Genomic DNA, 15,386 nt, shown 5'->3' on the forward strand with positions numbered 1-15,386 from the left:
GCCCACATAGAACCTAGAAGAATAGAAGAAGACTGAGGGATTAGAAAACCACAAGGGGAGAGTCCAAACCATCAGTGTCACTTACCAAAGAGAAGGAAAGTGTGGAAAGTTTAAAAATGCCCTTAATTGTAAAAGAAGAAGGTTGCTATTGGCATTGGTGAGAACCATTTTGCCAGATCAAAAGGATTCAGATTGCAGTGGGTGGATAAATGAATTAAAGAAAGTGAGGATGTAGGGAGTTCACACTTCTCTTCATAGAAGGAACATGTGAGAGTGAAGAAATAGTTTTATTTTTTTTTTTTAAGCATGAAAGAGATGTGGTTATGTTTAAATATTAACATAAACATAACCAAGGAATGACTGGTGAAATAAGATTCCTTGTGGAGGTTGGGAGAGCATGGGGGAGCAATTTGCCTTTGATGGGAGATGAGCCCTCTTATGTTATAACTGGAAAGAAGGAGGTAAGAATGGGTTTGGATGCAGGCAGAGTGATAATATACTTCAGGAGACTTCTATATTTTCTGAGGAGTAGGGGTGGGGGTAGTAGGGAAGGAGAACTGAGGAAAGTAAAGTTGTTCTGAAATAACTGTAGTGTGTGTTGGAGAAGGCTGATGAGTGAAATAGATATTGTCAGGCAGTTGGAGTTGCCTCCAGTGAATAAGTACAAAAGGGCCCACATTAGGAGTAAAGGAGGTATGCAGTTTGAGAATCCCAAGAGTGTGGTTTTGCAGGTGAACATGACACAAACATAAAGTCTGATGAATAAGAGTATTGCAAAGAGAATGCAGACATGATTGGCTTTGTTAATTGGATATGGAAGGAAATAAAAACAAAAAGAAAGCAGGTCAGGTTACTAGAGGTCTTATGTAGGTTATGAAGTCAGCATAGCAGGGATTTGGTTGGAGTGAGATGATTTGAGTTGAAGTCTCATGGTGGGGAGTTCTGGATAATGATGGGGGTCACATACAGTTGAGAAACTGTAGCAGCCACTGTAAGTAAGAAAGACACTGTCCATGTCTCACGACTACAATCTAGCAAGAGAGTATGTGTAACAAAAGGTAAGCAAAGAAAACATCAGTGCTGAGACCATAAGGAAGAGAGAGAAATTCTATCTGGAACAGAAGGCTTCATGGAGGAGGTTTTATGGAAATAGTAGGATTTGGACTTAGGAGGAGGGAGGCAATATAGGTATACAAAGGTTTCAAATAGAAATATTGAGATGAGAAACTCAAGGTTGCTTTCAGCCTGCCCTGAGCAGAGGGCATCATGATAGTAGGTCTGAACTAGAGGAGACGGATAGAGATGGGTAAGGAGACAGTCTTGTAGGAATTGGGAAATCGCTGGAGGGTTCCTAGGATTGCTAGTATGTTGGAAGCTATGTGGAAGATTGAATGCTTAGGGTGAAAAACATGCAGGGAGAGAGACCATGAAGTCTCCAATTAGGGAAGCGGTGGTAGAAATGAAAACAATATGATAGACAGTCAATAAGTAGAGATAAGATGACTTATAATACTAGGAATAATGGATTGGATTTTTAGCCTGGATAATTAAAGAGATAGTAATTAACATTGTTTAACAGAAGCAACAGAGGGTATTTTTGAAATCCTGGAAATGTTTTATAGATAAATGACCTTTTATGTGACTGTAAAGGAATTTCCAATCTCTCTCCCATCACCTGACAACCACTACCTTTGTCTCTCTTTTCCTTCTGTATCTGGCTTAAACCTACCATGTTTGGCATTCACCTATATTCTAGCATCTATCCTACTTTTATTACTTTTACTAATCCATTTTATGGATAGCTGCATTGTTGTGGGTTTTGCTACTATGAATATTTGTACCACATACTGGTTTCAGTTCTTTCAATTGTCTTGTGGAAATAAATTTGAATTCCAGTTTCCAAAGAGAAAATAAATAAATAAATAAAATGTAGTAATTAGGGAGATCTAGGATTGATGAAAATATTTTTTGAGGTTTTAGAGAGAATTGGAAGAGTAGATTTAAAAAGACATCCACATTGCAGGCAGCCAAACCAAAAGTAACTAAATTGGACTTCATTAAGATTAAGAACTTTTGTGCATCAAAGGACAGTATCAAGAAAGTGAAAGAGAGCCTAAGAATAGAAGAAAATATTTACAAATCACATAGCTGATAAAGGTCTAGTGTCCAGAATATACCAAAAATTCTTTCAACCCAACAACAACAACAAAAAAAAACAGTTAAAAAATGTCTTATCCAAAGAAGACATACAGATGGTCAACAAACATGTGCAAAGATCTCAACATCATTAATTGTTAGTGAAATGCCGTATAATCTCACACCACTAGAATGTTTATTATCAGGAAAAAAATGGAAATTAACAAGTGTTGGCAAGGATGTGGAGAAATTGGAGCTCTCATATACTGCTGGTAAAAATGTAAACTGGTACAGTTTGGGAAACAGTTTAGTAGCTCCTCAAAAAGTTAAGAGTTATTGAGCATTTGCACTCTTAGATATATACCAAAGAGAAATAAAAACATATGTTCACACAAAAATTCATGGCAGCATGATATATAATAGCCAAAAAGTAGAAACAACTCCGATGTTCATCAACAGATGAATGGATAAACAAAACAGAACATATGCATACAATGAAATATTATTTAGCAGTAAAAAGGAATGAAGTTCTGATACGTACCACAATATGGATGAACCTTGCAATAACTATGCGACACTAACTATGTAACACAAAATGCTACATATTGTATGATTCCATTTATGTAAAATGTAGTAGATTAGGTAAATCCATAGAGATAGAGAATAAGTAGATGGGTGGTTGGTTGCTAAGGGGAATGGGGACTGCCTGCTAATGGGTATGGAGTTTCTTCTTAGGGTGATAAAAATGTTCTGCAATTAGGTAGGTATGATGGTAGCCCACTAAAACAACTGAATTATACTCTTTAAATGTGAAGTATATTCCAATAATAAATAAAAATACATCCACATAATTGAAATTGAGAAAATGATTAGCTGCTCCAGGGTAGATTGTGTAGTCCACAAAGGAAGCAGTCCAATTAAATATTTTGTAAAATCAGTTTATTTCTAAAATATCACCTATATGTCATCATATCATTTTTTTTTCTTTTTCTTCTGTCAATATAGAACAGCTTCTCACTTGCCATGAAACTACTGAAGGAGCTTCATAAAGAGTCAAAAACAAGAGAAGATTGGCTGGTGAAATGGGTACATAGCTATTGTCGATTGAGCCACTGCCGGAGCCAGACCCAGCATCATACTGAGCAAATTCTCACTGTGTTGAAATCCGTCTCTTTATTGGGTATTAAACTGTGCTTTATTCTGTATAAATTGTAGAATGCTATTTTATATTATGTTTTATATGACTTCTAAACCTGTTCTTTGTGCTGCTTCATCAGACATTTGGGAATTAAATTTTTGTAGTAATTTTAGAAAATAGAGTGAAGTGTGCTGGAGAAAATTACGTCATTTCCTTGGGAATTAAACAAAAGATATCATACTGTTGAGTATGACTTTTTGAGCTTTTGTGTCTTTATAAAATGAAATAGAAACTAAAATTTTTCTTTCATAATTAGCAAAAGTAATAGGTTTGTTTTGAAAAACTAAGTTGCATACAAAAATGCCTTGTAAAATTAAATATAAATAAATAGACTTTATCCTCCTTAGCTCTTCTTTTTTCATAGTAGCTTTTTAAACTGAAGAGAGAAAAACTTTCTCTGGTGTGGGTTTTGGATCTGATATGTCTTCTCTGTTGCCAGATGCCCAAGTTACAGAATAGCACTATTAATAGACGTGTTCCCAACCACATTGCCAAACCAGACTCTTTGGCAAGACAGAGCATTGTACAGATTATCAGCCACAGGAAAGGTACAGAGGGGAAAAGCAGTCTTTGCAAACTGATTCCAGGATCAGAAAATTGGTCTTAAGTGTCCCCCGACCCTGAGAAAAAGAAGTTTGCTGATATTAAGAAAATATTAGTACCCTGCAACCTCACTCGTTCATTGCTATGCTTTATAGTAATTCTACAGTTATAGTATGATTGCAGTTTTTAAGAATCTTGTGAAATAAACAGGTCCAGTGGTTATTAGGTATCTGAGAGAAATCTGACAGAGAATTTTTATTCCGTGGATGACCAGGGTAGTTTGGTTCACTGGACTTCCTAGGAGACTGCCCTTCCATTTTTACCTCTGGAAGCTATAAGCTTGTCCAGGGCTAGGCCAGATCCTTACCCAAAGCCATACAATTAGTAAGAAGCAGAACTAGAACTTTAAATACAGCAGTCTCTGGTCCTATATCAGCTATAATCCATAGCACCACTTTAATCACATGCAGAAATGTATTAATGAGAACCATTTTCAGTTCTTTGCGACAGACTGAGCCAGAGGTACGTTGACAGAATGCAGAAGGCTTATGTTTTTGAATAAAAAATAACTTTTAGCTTTAGCTTTTTAACCTCTGTGGACTTTGACATAGTTGCTACTAAAAAAGGAATATTTTTTATTAATTAATTACTTGAAGGAATTCTCTAACTAATATGAAGTTAGTTTCTTTTACTTCAATGGAAGCAAGATTTATTTGTGTACTATGAATTTCCTCTCTTTACCTTAAGGTATTCATTTACCTCAGGGAAAAAAATATTTTTTCTTTTTTTTCTTAAATCCAACAGATGAGAACACATCAAGCTACTTAAGCAAAAATGTTGTGTCTTTTTGTGATCAGAACATACTCTTGGGTACCACTTACCAGATCATGGCTAATGCTCTCAGCAGTGATGCAGCATGCCTTGCCCAAATTGAGGAAAGCAAGGTTAGAAGAATCTTGGAGCTTTCTGGATCCAATTCAGAGGATGCAGAAAAGGTAAAGAATATTGGAAGAAGGAACTTTTTATGTTGGTGTGCTATCTGTTGCTTTTTTTTTTTTTTTTAATTTTTATTGTGATTTGGGTGAAAGTTTACAGAGCAAATTCATTTTCCATATAGCAGTTCATACACATTTTGTTTCATGACATTAACTGCAATTTCACAATATAACAGCTCTCTTCCCACTTCCTCCGCATACTTGCCTCTTCCCTGTGTGCTTCCCTCCCATGCACTCCTGCCCAGAGTGATCTCCTTGTACATACACTGCCCTTCTATTCTCTCATGATTGATCTCTCCAAGGCGTGTATCTACCTGGTGTAAATGTTTAGCCCATATGCTGATCTTTTATTTGGTGGGAAGCCACAGGAGTGAGTTCAGTTCCAGATCTGAAGGGCAGCTAGGGGCCATAGTCTCAGGGGTTTCACCAGGCTCTATCAGCCCAGCAAACTTGGTCTTTTTTTTTTTTTAATATAATTTTGAGTTTTGTTCCACATTGTTCTCCCACTCTATCCAGCATCTCCTACACAGATCCCTCTACAAGTGGTTGACAGTGGTAGCCAGGTACCATCTAATTCTTCTAGTCTTTGGTCATATAGGCTGAGGATCACATGGTCTACCAGTCCCTTGGACTAATTGTTTCCATGCACCTTTGTTTTTCTTCATTCTTATTTGCTCTGGATGAGGAGAGACCCATCTTTGCATCTGGATGGTGTGCTATCTGTTTTTAATATGTAACTTTTTGCCTGCACAAAAATAATAATGAGGGTGTCACTTTGTGTGTTAAAAATATTTCTGAAAGTTAAGCACAGCTGAGTTCCTGGATTCTTGCATAGAAAAAGTAACACATCCCATGTGCTTCCAGTTTATTTGAGTGATAGTCCTTTTTGGCATAAAAAATGAGATGTTTATCTGGCTTGAAGTCGACAGTTCTCCCCTGGACTTTATTAATGAAGTTTCTTCACCACTTGTTGCCATTCCTGCTGTGGGACAGATTAGACTTTCCTTCCCAGTTTTCCATTTGGTGCCTGAGTGGTCTTCACTTTGCTGACGTTTTGTACTTTGGACAATTGCCAGCTTTTCCCCACCTTCCTCAAGGTCACCAACATCTGGGCAGGAAGAGCCCTGCATAGTGATTGGTGACAGATTTTCCCTTGAGGACACTGGAGACAATAGTTAGTATATCTAGCTATTAGAAATTTGTAAACTCTTTCTTGTTAGAAGTTTTTCTCATAAGAAAAGAGAGACTCAAAAGTAAAGTATGGTTTTTTAAGTATTGTTATAGCCACTGGGTTCCTATAACAAGGCTCATCATCTGTGTAATCCTTAGATGGTAATTTGTAGAACATTCTATCCAACAATGGTTGACATCTAGGGTGTGAATCCAAAAATTTCAGGTAAGGCATGATGGTATAAGTCATCCTGCTCTACTTTAGTAAGAGATAACATTGTTCAAGGATTTACCTTAAAATATTTCCTTCTCTTTCTTAAATTCCTGATGGAGCTACTCACCCCAATGAAGCACTAGGTGGCTAGTGCACTGTCTGGCCCACACTTGGCCTACTCCATTCTGTTTGCTTGGTTTTTGCTATGCTCAGGATCTAATTGGAATGGCTCCTGCCTAGTCAGGGCAAACCCTCTTTCCTCCAGTTAATTAGCTTTCTGTGTCATTTTAAAGGTAGCCATTACAGCTTTGTTATTGTTAGGTATTGTCAAATCAGTTCCAACTCATGGCAACCTCAAGAACAACAGAAGGAAACACTGCCCAGTTCTTTGCCATTCTCACATTCATTGCTGTGCTTGAGACCGTTGCTGATTCGTTCATGAATAATGAGTCACAGTTTGAAAATAAAGTTCTCTGAGGAAGCTTCAGTTGTACTTGTAGGTTTCCTGAAATGTTTGTGAATTCCAGGTGATGGCAGGTCTATATGAGAAGGCATTCCATTTCCTTTCTAAAGCTGTGCAGACTGCTGAGGAGGGGACCCAGTCTTCCACCAGGGACTATGCCCACATGGCTGGAGCAATAGATGCTTACATGACTTTGGTAAATTTCTGTGATGGAGAGCTCCGTAAGGAGGAAGAGAATCCATCAGGTGAGTTTTATTTTGTTAATATAAAGTCCGTTATTTGTTTTTGTCTTTTTCATTTATATAGCCATTCTTCCATCTTTCATTAATTCATTAACTTTTTAAAATGTGATTGTGTGTGTGTATATGCCATTTCAACATTTTATTTCATGTCCAATTCATTGACATTAATTACGTTCATCATGTTATGCAGTCATCAGTACTACTCATTTCCAGATGATTCCATGACAGATATTCTGAGAGAATTCTATTGTTCTTTAAGTAGCCATGGTATCTTCAATAACATGTCACCTTCTAAATGATGTCAAGCTGTTTTCTGCCTTTTTATTTGCATCTTTCCTATTTTATTGGCAGGTTTGGTACAGGTGGCTGATGTGGCCTGCTTCTTTATTCTGGAATAAATTCCATAACCAGAACAAGTCCCTAATGTTTCTAGCCCAGAATCCAAACTATGCATCATGCAAAATGAATAATATAATAGAAGAATTCATCTTCAAGATAAAATCTTACTTATAGTCCAAAATGTATCTTTCTGGTATTTGGTGATCTAAAGTAGTCATTGAAAAGAGAATAATGATGTATTACACAAATATAAACCAAAAAGAGAAAATGTAATCATTTGTTAAATTTATAATTTCTATGTAAATGGATATATTGACTATTGTTTTATTATTTGTTGTCTTTGATAGTTATTGATTCTGTAAAACTACAGACTTATCCAGTACTTGTGGTGGAGAAAATGTTGAAAGCTTTAAAATTAAATTCCACTGAAGCCAGGCTAAAATTTCCCAGACTACTTCAGATTATAGAACACTATCCAGAGGAAACCTTGAGCCTAATGACAAAAGAGGTTAGTATCTGCATTCTAGTGAAGAGGAACTTTACAGAACTTAAAGATACACTCTTTTGTTTGTTGTTATGTGCCATCAAGTTGGCCGCGACTCATAGCGACCCCTCCTTGGGTTTCCGAGGCAGTATCACTACAGAAGTAGATTGCCCCATCTTCCTTCCGAGGAGTGGCTGGTGGGTTTGAACCGCTAGCCTTCTGATTAGCAGTCCAGTGCCTTAGGCAGTACGCTACCAGAGCTCCTAAAGATATACTCTTACTTATACCCAAATTTATTAGCCTCCATGATGTGTGTATCATAGCTTTTCCCAACCAACAATGAATCCTGCTATATCCCAAGAACATATATAATTTTAAGTTATATAATAGAATTTCATATTTAACCATGATCCTTTGTCAGCATTATAGGAAGCCTGGGTCTAAACAGAGACCCGAAAGAGTAGAGTAGTGGGAGTGTTTAGGTCAGAGATGGCTTTTCTGTAGAACATTGACTGCCCATGAAACTCAGCTGCAGTCTGTACTATCTGTAGTAGTGTGTGCTCTGTTTGCTATGTGCAACCAGGTTGACCAATGTGCTTTACTTACACCCATCTCCTGATGACCACTGTACCTACCTGCAGGTAGGCCAGGATTGATGAGGACCACTTCATGCGGTGTCATTGGTATGTTTTGGGCCTGGCCTTAGAGCAGCTATTGGGTACAGTATGGACGACTTCTCTGGCATACTCTGCCTCAGAGCTATGTGTGCCCTGCTGACCTTATCCAACATGGGCCTGCTACTTACCCTTCATCCAGGCTGGTATGCTGTTTTCAGGGAAAATTATATTTTCTTCATTTGTGAAAGGTGTAGGGTCAGTTGAAAGATTCACTGTTACAGATATTTAAACTGGAAAATAGGGCCAGGCTTTGAATTGAATAAGCAGTGGTTGAAATAGGTCCCAGAATATTCCATTAACTATCCTGGTCAGTGTGAACAATGGTGGTGTATGAACTGTGGGGTATGTGCCACCTGTCAGCATCTTCATCCCCTCCAGTCTCAGGGGATCTGCATGGCAGGTTCTCTCAGCAGATCTGAAACAGGAGGTTAAAGTAAAGGTAACCTACTTGTATTTTTCCTAAAGATAACTGTAGGAAACATAGTTTACTATTTTTATTTTTCCCAGTATAAGATTTTATGTACATAGGGTGAAGATAGCATTATTGAATTTGTGAGGAAATAAAATGAAGTTGTGACTCCTGGACAGATACTAGCCTAACATTTCCTGAGTATTGCAATGAGCTACACACTGTAACTATTGATTTATGTGGATAGATCCATTTTACCCACACATATACTGCAGATGAGGAAATGCAGGCATATAGAAGATATGAAACTTGCCCAACTTCATTCTTTATACCAGCATTCCAAGTGTGTCATATTTTATCTTAAAAATAGCACATAAAGGCATTGAAAGGAAACATGAGTAAATTTTTTCAAATGGTCTTCGAGTAAAGAGACAAAAAACAGAAGACATAAAGGAAAATAATTTGATACTTGTCTACAGAAGAAAATGCCATAAATAAAGTTTAAAAAGAAAAAAATGGCAGAAATATATCTGCAATGCATATGAGAGCCAGAGGGTTAATTTCTCTAGTCAAGAAAGTTACTGTCACAAATAAATGACAAAAAGGCAAATATGATTTATAATAGAAATAAATTTCTACTAGAAAATGGTCAGAATAAATGCATACACATAGTTAAAGTATGTGAGGTAAATAAACATAGAAGGCTGAGCCTTACCAGACACAGAAATTAGAATTAGATGTTTATTTACTTGTCAGATTGACAGTGATTTCAAGAATTAGTTGTGTTGAGTGTTCTTAAGAATTTTAGAAAATAGTCACTCACTTATACTTTTAGATATGATGTTGAAAAATCTTTTTAGAGATAAATCTAGCAGTATTTATTAAAATTTTTCATTCTCACAATAATTCTACTTCCAGGAATTTACTCTGTAGCATATAACACAAGTACAGAGAGGTGTATACACACACACACACACACACACACACATATGGATGTATATTATAGCATTTCCTATAATAGCAAAAAATTGTAGAAACAACCTAAATATTCATTTAGAGCAGCAGTTAAGTAAAATGGAATATTACTCAACTGTTAAAAGGACTGAGGTAGGTCTGATTACACATCTGTCTAAGAAACACCAGTAACAGGATGTGATTCCATTCTTGTGAAAAAAGGTATGCTCACACATGCATAGTGCTGGTAGCACAGTGTGTAAGCACTTAACTGCTAAGCAGAAGGCTGGTAATTTGAATCCACTAGCCACTCCACAGGAGAAAGATGTGGCAGTCTGATTTTATAAATATTTGCTTGGAAAACATAAGGGGCAGTTCTACTCAATCCTGCAGGGTTGCTATGAGTCAGAATCAACTCAGTGGCAGAGGTTTTGGTTTTTGGTTTATGAACATGCATAGAAAATGGCAAAAAGAGTTAAGTGCCTGCCTCGAGAATAGGAGTAGTGGACTTGACATGAAGAGTTTTATTTTATACTTCTCTTTTTATACATCTCATTTTTCATATTGGACATGTATAGCTTTTGTCATAAAACCTGATTATATTTTCTTCATGCACTAAGACACAGCTGTCTGTGTTTTAGATTTCTTCCATTCCTTGCTGGCAGTTCATTGGCTGGATCAGCCACCTACTGGCCTTACTGGACAAAGAAGAAGCTGTGGCTGTGCAGCATACTGTGGAAGAGATTGCTGACAACTATCCACAGGCGATCGTCTACCCTTTCATAATAAGCAGTGAGAGCTATGCCTTCAAGAATACCTCTGCCAGTCATAAGAACAAGGAGTTTGTGGCAAGGTGACATCAGACATAATCTGATCAAATACTGCAGGTTATAAAAACTGAGTGTGGTAAAAGCAAACATACAGAACCTTATGACTGTGTAACAATTCCTTTCCTTTTGAAAATATATTTTATGTTAGAATGCTATTCAGGAAACATCTACCCTTATTCTCATAGTTATTAAGCTGTTGCTTGAGACAGAGTACATGCTTTTAGAAATCAGTCCCTGAAACTGATCTTCAATTTGAAATATACAGGCAGGTCCCCTTTCTTCATGAGGACACAGTAAGCTGCCTGAAGAGTTATGCTTTTTGATGCTTCTGCTGATTTATAAGTGGAGACAGTTGCCACAACTAGCAGTGGCATATTAGTTTTGCAAGAATACTATGTAAATATGTGGTACTTTGGCAAACATTACGAAGAGCTTTTGTTTTCCATCTGTGAACTTGCCCCTGCAGGTGACCAATGTAGAGGAAGGGCTTTTCACACAACAAAAAAAGATTGGGAGAAAAGTGTGTTGAGAAAATGACCCTTTCTTTTATAATACAAGTTCAAATATATCAAATTGTGTACATCAAAAATGCTAGCAAATAACGCCAAAATCATTCACAAGAATATTTGCTTTATCCAAAAACTTCATGCCTTGATTGAATAGATACTTTGTGCTTTACCTAATATTGGGGAATTTTTAAGGTGCTCCTTCCCTGGAATATGCAGCTTTCTAGAATATGCATATATATCTCTCTGAAAGATGTTTGATTTCCTAAACTTGGTAAATTTTTTATAGGATAAAAGGTAAATTGGATCAAGGAGGAGTGATTCAAGATTTCATTAATGCACTAGAACAGCTTTCCAATCCTGAAATGCTTTTTAAGGTAATATAACAGCTTCTAACACATGAAACATAAAACTTAGGTAAAATGTACTTACAATGGCACTTGATTTTTTTTTTTTTTCAATCTACACAGGATTGGACTGATGATATCAAAGTTGAACTAGCAAAAAACCCTGTTAATAAAAAGAACATCGAAAAAATGTATGACAGAATGTATGCAGCCTTGGGAGACCCAAAGGCTCCAAGCCTAGGGCCTTTTAGAAGGAAGTTTGTTCAGGTATGAATGGATGGCAGTCTCCTTTATTATAAAGGAATCATTGTGAAGATAAGTAGTCACATCCAGTGAATTATTAATAATTTTTGTTTTAAAATGTCTGCTGAATTTGTAAACTTGCTTCAGGTCTGCTGCCTTCTCCAAGATATTAACAGCATATTTTTAGATCAATTAATTGCAGGTGAGTGACTGGGCCAAGCCTTAACTTTTTTATTACACTCTGTTCTTCATGCTCAGCTTCTTTAACTATAGTGGCTATATGCAGTTTAATACATATAATTCTCAGAAATGATTTGAATAATAAATCCAGAAAATATTTGTTTTTTGTAAGTTTTTAAATATTTTTGAGGACTTTCCTCTGTCAAGACACAATCTTGCATATGACAGGAGATACAAAGGAGGGAGACTCATTTTCTGAATTCAAGGGATTATATGAAAAAATACCATATATAAAGAACTAAGGCATAAGCACAGATGTGATAAATGTGAGAGCTATTTTAAAAGTTGCTCTGGAGTTGAAAGAAAGGAGAACACGCTTCAGTTCAGAGGGAATCAGAGAGAAAGATATAGAGAGGTACGTGGGAAGTACAAACAACAAAGATGAACCCTTTGCGCATATAGTATGGCGTGGTCAGTGAAGGCAAACACAGGTATATGAGTGGATAGATGGGTGGACAGGCTGAAATATTAGGTATGTATATGAAGTAGAGAGTGCACCCAAGAACATGTATAGGGTTGGCAGACAGTGGTCCAATAACTTTATGTGTATGATCTGAATTCCCAGGTGTATAATGGGGCTGACAAGGGGCAAGGTTGTAGTCACTGCTTGGTCACAGCCAGCTACCCAGAGGGACCAAGTAGTTGAACCTGTGGGCTCGGACCATAGTCGCAGAGGACACCAAGCTCAATTGGCATAACATACTACACAAAACATTGTTCCACCCCCTACTGTGGCGAGTAGTGACTGAGATCTTAAAAACTTGCAGGCAGCCATCTAGATGCAACAATGGGTCTCTCCTCATCCAGAGCCAAGAAAAATGAAGAAAACCAAAAATTCATGGAAACAATTAGTCCTAGCGACTGGTACACCATCCGATCTGCAGCCTATGACTATGAGACCAGAAGATTTAGATGGTGCTCAGCTACTACTGTCACCCACTTGGAGGAGGATCTTTGTAGGAGATCCTGGATATACAGGGAGAACAATGTGGAACAAACCTCAAAATCATTTGGGAAAAAAAAAGGGGGAAGAGCAGGTTTGCTGGCCTGAGGGAGCCTGGTGGAACCACTGAGACTATGGCCCCTAGCTTCCCTTCAGGTCTGGAATTGAATGCACACCTGTGGCTTTCAGCCATACAATAGACAGGTATATCAGTTTAGCATTTACCTGAGGTAGATATACTCCTTGGAAAGAATAAGCATGAGAGAAAGAAAGGCTGCTCAGGACAGGGAGACAGCTCAGGGGGTAGGAGTGCATGGAGAGATGGACACAGAGAAGAGGTAACTGTCAGGAGGAAGTGGGAGGGGAGATGTTACATTGTGCTAAATTGTGGTCAATGTCATGAGACAAAGTGTATATGAGCTGCTGTATGGAAAGTGTATTTGCTCTGTAAATTTTCACCCAAATCACAAAAAAAGAAAAAGAAAACTTTGGGAGCAAGTAGAATTTGAAACAGACCTTGAAATGCCTAGACTTTGCCAAAGACCTGGCAAAGGCTATCCTTCTTAGTGGATTTAGCTTCACTCCCTTGTCCAACTGGAGTACTTGTCCTTAAAGATTTGGCTGAAGTACCAGTTCTACTTTAGAGCTTTCCATTGTCCCAAGAAGAATTAGATACTACTAATTTCTCTGTTCCCCATTACATCTTGCATACACCTCTCTTTTAGCGTTCATCACATTGGTTTGTTATTGTTCTTGAAACATTAGTCAAATTACACTTGTTTATTAAATCCCAAGAAGTTTAAGTATAAAGGAGAAGTCCTGGGACTAATTTTGCCAGAGATCCCAAGTCCCATTACTCTTAAAAGAGTATAGAATATTAGAGTGAACATAGATCCCAACAATGCTGCAAAAGTCTGTCAGTGCTAGGCTAAGAAGGTTATATTTAATAAAAGTGATTAACTGGTAATATTTGAGATAGCTTTTAGTTATGGAGTTTTCGTAGTTGTAAACTTGAAACCTGCTTTATTACTTTATTCTGCTGGCTAAGATTTTGCTAACAGGAAGAGCAATGTTTATTTATATTAAGCCAAAGCATCAGTAATGGGTTCCTGAAATTTAGTGGAGATCCTCTTATCAAACTTAGTTATCTAGTGCTGTTATAACAGAAGCCACCAGTGGGTGGCTATAACAAACATTTATTTTCACACAGTTGAGGAGGCTAAAAGTCCCAATTAGGAGTCTGGCTCTGGGTAAGACGTTCCTTCTCTGTGCTCGCTCTAGGGGAAGGTCCTTGTCTCTTTTCAGCTTCTGTTCCTAGCTTCTTTGGTCATCAAGTGGATGTATCTTCCCCTCAATTTGTGCTTGCTTGCTTGCTTCCTTAATCTGCTTTTATATCTCAAAAGAGATTGACTTAAAACACATCCTACACTAATATTATCTCATTAACGTAACAAAGAAAACCCATTCCAAATGAGAGTACAGATAGTATTTAAAAAAAAAAAAAAAACAACTCACTGCCCTCAAATCAATCCCGACTCATAGTGACCCCTCCTTGGGTTTCTGAGGCAGTATCTCTATAGAAGTAGATTGCCCAGTCTTCTTTCTGAGGAGTGGCTGGTGGGTTTGAACCATATACTCTAACTAAACTCACCACCATCGAGTCAAATCCGACTCAGAGCGACCCCTCCTTGGGTTTACAAGGCGATATTGCTACAGAAGTCGATTGTCCAACCTTCCTTCCAAGGAGTGACTGGTGGGTTTGAACTGCCAGCCTTCTGGTTAGCAGTCAGATGCCTTAGGCACTATGCCACCAGAGCACCTTTGAACCATATAGGGGTTAGAATTTGCAGACATATTTTGGGGGGACAGAGTTTAATCCATAACACAGACCAATAGTTGGTTAATCATGAAAGTTATTAAAGTACAGAATCATAAAAATATTTTATCTATTAAACAGTTTCTTTTAGCATGAAATATCTAGAAATACCTTTATTTCTTGATCTGATGTAAATCAAAGGCCTTTCTTTAATATGGTCTGCTACTTAAAGCTCCTTTGTCTTTCTTACATAAACTGTACCTCTGAATAGGTCGTCTACATTCCAGCTTCAGATGCTTTAAAATAGAGCAAGAATTTAGACACCAGTGAAGCAATCTGATTATAGGATACTTGTAGATTTCCATCCTCTATAGCTATCTCACCTAGTCCTTTTTTCCCCCCTTGTTTGTTTATTTTTTATTGTAATTTGAATGAAAGTTTGCAGAGCAAATTCTTTTTACATACAATAGTTTACACACATTTTGTTTCACAAAATTGATTGTAATCCCAACAGTGTAACAACTCTCTTTCCACTTACTCCCTGTTGTTGTTGTTGTTATGTGCCGTCAAGTCAGACCCAACTCATAGCGACCCCTCCTTGGGTTTCCGAGGCAGTATCACTACGGAAGTAGATTGC

The 15,386-nt window shown here is 37.4% G+C and overlaps 1 protein-coding gene across 1 annotated transcript in view; it reads left to right on the forward strand.

Moving 5' to 3' along the window:
- PRKDC (protein kinase, DNA-activated, catalytic subunit) overlaps positions 1 to 15,386 on the forward strand; it is a 550,241-nt gene that overhangs the window by 428,808 nt on the left and 106,047 nt on the right. Inside the window, exons 70-76 of the mRNA XM_007949066.1 lie at positions 3,142 to 3,316; positions 4,682 to 4,872; positions 6,784 to 6,964; positions 7,648 to 7,808; positions 10,466 to 10,677; positions 11,450 to 11,537; positions 11,631 to 11,774. Coding sequence (XP_007947257.1) covers positions 3,142 to 3,316; positions 4,682 to 4,872; positions 6,784 to 6,964; positions 7,648 to 7,808; positions 10,466 to 10,677; positions 11,450 to 11,537; positions 11,631 to 11,774 — 1,152 coding nt within the window. The remainder of the gene's footprint in view (positions 1 to 3,141; positions 3,317 to 4,681; positions 4,873 to 6,783; positions 6,965 to 7,647; positions 7,809 to 10,465; positions 10,678 to 11,449; positions 11,538 to 11,630; positions 11,775 to 15,386) is intronic.

This window comes from Orycteropus afer, unplaced genomic scaffold (genome assembly GCF_000298275.1).
Source record: "Orycteropus afer afer isolate SDZICR_OR568_19922 unplaced genomic scaffold, OryAfe1.0 scaffold00236, whole genome shotgun sequence".
Taxonomy (NCBI): Eukaryota; Metazoa; Chordata; class Mammalia; order Tubulidentata; family Orycteropodidae; genus Orycteropus; species Orycteropus afer.